The sequence below is a fragment of the Tachysurus fulvidraco genome, chromosome 1 (assembly GCF_022655615.1).
Source record: "Tachysurus fulvidraco isolate hzauxx_2018 chromosome 1, HZAU_PFXX_2.0, whole genome shotgun sequence".
Classification (NCBI taxonomy): domain Eukaryota; kingdom Metazoa; phylum Chordata; class Actinopteri; order Siluriformes; family Bagridae; genus Tachysurus; species Tachysurus fulvidraco.
Window position 1 is genome coordinate 17,639,451 of NC_062518.1, and position 7,500 is coordinate 17,646,950.

A 7,500-nucleotide genomic window follows, 5' to 3' on the forward strand; every position below is an offset into this window, starting at 1 on the left:
AGAAACAAGTAGCTAGAAATGTGTGTGTTTGTAGGAGAACTTCTTGATGATCAGCTGTGTGGTGATGAGTTACCAGCACGGGTTTGTCCTTCTGGATCCGTATGTGTGGACAAGTATCTTGGACCAAATTATGGAATAACACAGTTTGACAACATTCTGTTCGCTGTGCTCACTGTGTTCCAGTGCATCACCATGGAGGGCTGGACAGACATGCTTTATTATGTAAGGCACACACACACACACACACACACACACACACACACACACACACACACACACACACACACACACACACTCAATGAATCAAAGTATCCAATCTAATAAAATTTTAACCTGTGTGTGTGTGTGTGTGTGTGTGTGTGTGTGTGTGTGTGTGTGTGTGTGTGTGTGTGTGTATTCCTGTAGAGTAACGATGCTTTAGGAAGCACTTGGAACTGGCTTTACTACGTCCCGTTAATTATCATTGGCTCTTTCTTTATGCTCAACTTGGTGTTGGGTGTGCTGTCTGGGTAAGAATATATATGTGTGTGTGTGTGTGTGTATGTGTGTGTGTGTGTGTGTGCATTTTGTGTAAGACAGTGTGTGTAAAGATGTAAGGAAAAAATTTATATAAAGATTTGTGCATATGTGAAGCTTCATATCAAATATCAGACATGAAAATATATGGATACAAAATAAGACAAAATTTCAAAACCTTACCTTAAAAGTCAATATTTACAACCACAGACATGTGTGGATGTGTTTTTTTGTGCATGTGTGTGCATGTGTGTGTGTTTGGGGTCCACAGTGAGTTTGCTAAAGAGAGGGAACGAGTTGAGAACCGCAGTGAGTTTCTAAAGTTGAGGAGACAGCAGCAGATCGAGAGAGAACTGAATGGATATCTAGAATGGATCTGCAAAGCAGGTATATACAAACTCTATACATGACAAAGTTACACACTACACTATAACACTATGCCCTACACACTACACTATAACACTATGCCCTTCACACTAAACTATAACACTATGCCCTACACACTACACTATAACACTATACCCTACACACTACACTATAACACTATGCCCTACAGTACACACTACACTACACTATAACACTATGCCCCACACACTACACTATAACACTACGCCCTACAGTACACACTACACACTACACTACACACTACACTATAACACTATGCCATACACTGTACAATACACACTACACTACACTACACACTACTCTACACACTACACTACACACACCACACTGCGCTACACTACACTGCACACTACACTATAACACTATGCCCTACACTATACAATACACACCACACTACACTACACTACACACTACACTATACAATACACACCACACTACGCTACACTACACTACAATACACACTACACTATACACTACACTATAACACTATGCCCTACACTATACAATACACACTACACTATAACACTATGCCCTACACTATACAATACACACTACACTACACTACACACACCACACTACGCTACACTACACTACACTACACTACACTACACTATACACTACACTATAACACTATGCCATACACTATACAATACACACTACACTATAACACTATGCCCTACACTATGCAATACACACTACACTACACTACACTACACTACACACTGCACTACACACTACACTACACTACACACACCACACTATGCTACAATACACTACACTACACTATACACTACACTATAACACTATGCCCTACACTATACAATACACACTACACTATAACACTATGCCCTACACTATACAATACACACTACACTATAAAACTATGCCCTACACTATACAATACACACTACACTACGCTACACTACACTACACTACACTACACTACACTACACATTACACTATAACACTATGCCCTACACTATACAATACACAATACACACTACACTATACCACTATGCCATACACTATACAATACACACTACACTATAACACTATGCCCTACACTATACAATACACACTACACTATAACACTATGCCCTACACTACACAATACACACTACACTATAACACTATACCCTACACACAACAATACACACTACACTATAACACTATGCCCTACACTATACAATACACACTACACTATAACACTATACCCTACACACAACAATACACACTACAATATAACACTATGCCCTACACTATACAATACACACTACACTATAAAACTATGCCCTACACTATACAATACACACTACACTATAACACTATACCCTACACACAACAATACACACTACAATATAACACTATGCCGTACACTATACAATACACACTACACTATAACACTATACTACTCTACACTATAACACTATGCACTACACTACACTATATTACTCTAAACTACACTACAGTACACAACACTATACTACTCTACACTACTCTACACTATACTACACTATACTACACTACACTACACTACTCTACACTACACTACACCATTCTACTCTACACTACTCTACACTATACTACACTATACTACACTACACTACTCTACACTACACTACACCATTCTACACTACACTACTCTACACTACACTACACTATACTACTCTACAGTACACTACTCTACACTACTCTACTCTACTCTACTCTACACTACACTACACTACTCTACACTTGACTACACTACATTACACTACACTACTCTACACTACACTATACTACTCTACTCTAAACTACACTACACTACAGTACACTACTCTACAGTACACTTCACTATACTACTCTACACTACACTACTCTACACTACACTACTCTACACTACACTACACTACTCTACACTACACTAGACTACACTATAACACTATGCCCTACACTACACAATACACACTACACTATAACACTATACCCTACACACAACAATACACACTACACTATAACACTATGCCCTACACTATACAATACACACTACACTATAACACTATACCCTACACACAACAATACACACTACACTATAACACTATGCCCTACACTATACAATACACACCACACTACACTACACTACACACTACACTACACACACCACACTAAGCTACACTACACTACAATACACACTACACTATACACTACACTATAACACTATGCCCTACACTATACAATACACACTACACTACACTACACTACACACTACACTACACACACCACACTACGCTACACTACACTACACTACACTACACTACACTATACACTACACTATAACACTATGCCCTACACTATGCAATACACACTACACTACACTACACACTGCACTACACACTACACTACACTACACACACCACACTATGCTACAATACACTACACTACACTATACACTACACTATAACACTATGCCCTACACTATACAATACACACTACACTATAACACTATGCCCTACACTATACAATACACACTACACTATAACACTATGCCCTACACTATACAATACACACTACACTATAAAACTATGCCCTACACTATACAATACACACTACACTACGCTACACTACACTACACTACACTACACATTACACTATAACACTATGCCCTACACTATACAATACACAATACACACTACACTATACCACTATGCCATACACTATTCAATACACACTACACTATAACACTATGCCCTACACTATACAATACACACTACACTATAACACTATGCCCTACACTACACAATACACACTACACTATAACACTATACCCTACACACAACAATACACACTACACTATAACACTATGCTCTACACTATACAATACACACTACACTATAACACTATACCCTACACACAACAATACACACTACAATATAACACTATGCCCTACACTATAAAATACACACTACACTATAACACTATACTACTCTACACTATAACACTATGCACTACACTACACTATATTACTCTAAACTACACTACAGTACACAACACTATACTACACTACACTATACTATACTACACTATATTACATTACACTATATTACTCTAAACTACTCTACACTATACTACACTACACTACACTACTCTACACTACACTACACCATTCTACACTACACTACTCTACACTACACTACTCTACACTACACTACTCTACACTACTCTACACTACACTACACTATACTACTCTACACTACACTACTCTACACTACACTACTCTACACTACTCTACACTACACTACACTACACTACACTACACTACACTACACTACTCTACACTACACTACTCTACACTACACTACTCTACACTACTCTACACTACACTACACTATACTACTCTACACTACTCTACTCTACTCTACACTACACAACACTACACTACACTACTCTACACTATACTACACTATACTACACTATACTACACTATACTACACTACACCATTCTACACTACACTACTCTACACTACACTACTCTACACTACTCTACACTACACTACTCTACACTACTCTACAGTACATTACTCTACACTACTCTACTCTACTCTACTCTACACTACACTACACAACACTACACTGCACTACTCTACACTACACTACTCTACACTACTCTACAGTACATTACTCTACACTACTCTACTCTACTCTACTCTACTCTACACTACACTACACAACACTACACTACACTACTCTACACTACACTACACTACTCTACACTACACTACACTACAGTACACTACTCTACAGTACACTTCACTATACTACTCTACACTACACTACTCTACACTACACTACACTACACTACTCTACAGTATTCTACCCTACACTACTCTACACTACACTACTCTACACTACACTATTCTATACTACACTACACTACTCTACACTACACTACTCTACTCTACACTACTCTACTCTACACCACACTACACTACACTACACTACTCTACACTACTCTACACTTACTCTACACTACACTACAGTACTTTACACTACACTACACTACACTACACTACACTATTCTACACTACACTACACTACTCTACACTACACTACAGTACTCTACACTACACTAGACTACTCTACACTACTCTACACTACACTACACTACACTATACTACTCTACACTACACTACTCTACACTTGACTACACTACATTACACTACACTACTCTACACTACACTATACTACTCTACTCTAAACTACACTACACTACAGTACACTACTCTACAGTACACTTGACTATACTACTCTACACTACACTACTCTACACTACACTACACTACTCTACAGTATTCTACCCTACACTACTCTACACTACTCTACTCTACAGTACACTTCACTACACTACTCTACACTACACTACTCTACACTACACTACTCTACACTACACTACTCTACACTACACTACACTACTCTACACTACACTACTCTACTCTACACTACTCTACTCTACACCACACTACACTACACTACTCTACACTACACTACACTACTCTACACTTACTCTACACTACACTACAGTACTTTACACTACACTACACTACTCTACACTTACTCTACACTACACTACAGTACTCTACACTACACTGCTCTACTCTACACTACAGTACACTACACTATTCTACACTACACTACTCTACTCTACACTACACTACACTATTCTACACTACACTACATTACACTACTCTACTCTACACTACACTACTCTACACTACACTATTCTACACTACTCTACACTACACTACTCTACACTACACTATACTACACTACACTACACTTCACTACAGTGTTGTATAAAGTACTAGAAAGCAATACTTGAGTAAAAGTACAAGTATCGTACGAGAAAAAGACTTTGGTAGAAGTGAAAGTTGCCTTTTAGAATATTACTCAAGTAAAAGTCTTAAAGTATCTGATATTTACTGTACTTAAGTATCAAAAGTCATTTTCTGATATTTAATGTACTTAAGTATTTGAAGTAAAAGTAAAAAGTACAATTTCAGTGATTTTCGGTAGGCATAAGAGCAGGGGCGGTTCTAGGATTTCACCTTTAGGGGTTTTAATGAGAATTTAAAACAAGAAGAGTTATATATAATATATTATATTTCTACATAGTAAGCCAAACGTTATGGTGTTATTAAATGGCAAAAGTGGACACCAAAATTTTATGCATGATGTAATGATGCCAGTCTCGAATCAAATCAGTTCATGTATGTGTGCATTCTCTACAAACAGTGTGTCCAATGAATGCACTCACTCACTCTTTTTCTTCCGCTTATCCACAAACTACCTCGGGTCACGGGGAGCCTGTGCCTATCTCAGGCTTCAAGACCAAATAAATAAATGTTATTTTTATTTAGTATTGAATGGAATGTTTACATTAATATTTTGTTTGTGCTACAACTCTGGTAATAAGCATAGCGAAATTTCACTGCTTTTGGTGGCCGTATTTGCGGCTTTCAGCCGATTAACGTTATAAATGCCTCCAGCTCTGACTGCGCGTGCACGCTGTGCGTGCCTGTGCTTCTTCGTAGAGCGTGCGGAGCGTAATGCAATCTAGGAGCAGTGATTCGCCAAACCTCCCTTATTACAGTCGCACACATTTCTTCTGATTTTATTTTGTAGTAACGAGTAACGAAGATGCTTATTGGAAATATAACGGAGTGAAAGTATACATTTTATCTAGAAAATGTAGTGGAGTAAAAGTGAAAGTTGTCATAAATTTAAATAGCGAAGTAAAGTACAGATATGTGAAATTTCTACTTAAGTACGGTAACGAAGTATTTTTACTTCGTTACATTACAACACTGCTTCACTACACTACACTTCACTACTCTACACTACAATACACTACACTACTCTACACTACACTACTCTACACTACACTACACTACACTATTCTACACTACTCTACTCTACACTACACTACACTACACTATTCTACACTACTCTACTCTACACTACACTACACTACACTGTACTACACTACACTACACTACACTATTCTACACTACTCTACTCTACACTACACTACACTATACTACTCTACACTACACTATACTACACTACACTACTCTACACTACACTACTCTACACTACACTACACTATTCTACACTACTCTACACTACACTACACTACACTATACTACTCTACACTACACTACTCTACACTACACTACTCTAAACTACACAACACTATACTACTCTACACTACTCTACACTACACTTCACTACACTACACTATTCTACACTACACTACACTACACTATACTATTCTACAGTACACTACTCTACACTACTCTACACTACACTACACTACTCTACACTACACTACATACACTTCATTACACTACACTACACTACTCTACACTACTCTACACTACACTACACTATACTACACTACACTACTCTACACTACTCTACACTACACTACACTATACTACTCTACACTACACTACTCTACATTACATTACACTACACTACACTTCACTACACTACACTATTCTACAGTACACTACTCTACACTACACTACTCTACACTACACT

At 37.7% G+C, this 7,500-nt stretch overlaps 1 protein-coding gene across 7 annotated transcripts in view; it reads left to right on the top strand.

Moving 5' to 3' along the window:
* Positions 1-7,500, top strand: part of cacna1ab (calcium channel, voltage-dependent, P/Q type, alpha 1A subunit, b) — a 68,048-nt gene that overhangs the window by 15,222 nt on the left and 45,326 nt on the right. For all 7 annotated transcript variants that reach the window (XM_047820329.1, XM_047820306.1, XM_047820310.1 and 4 more), the window contains exons 8-10: positions 35-222; positions 406-509; positions 788-903. In XM_047820329.1, coding sequence (XP_047676285.1) covers positions 35-222; positions 406-509; positions 788-903 — 408 coding nt within the window. The remainder of the gene's footprint in view (positions 1-34; positions 223-405; positions 510-787; positions 904-7,500) is intronic.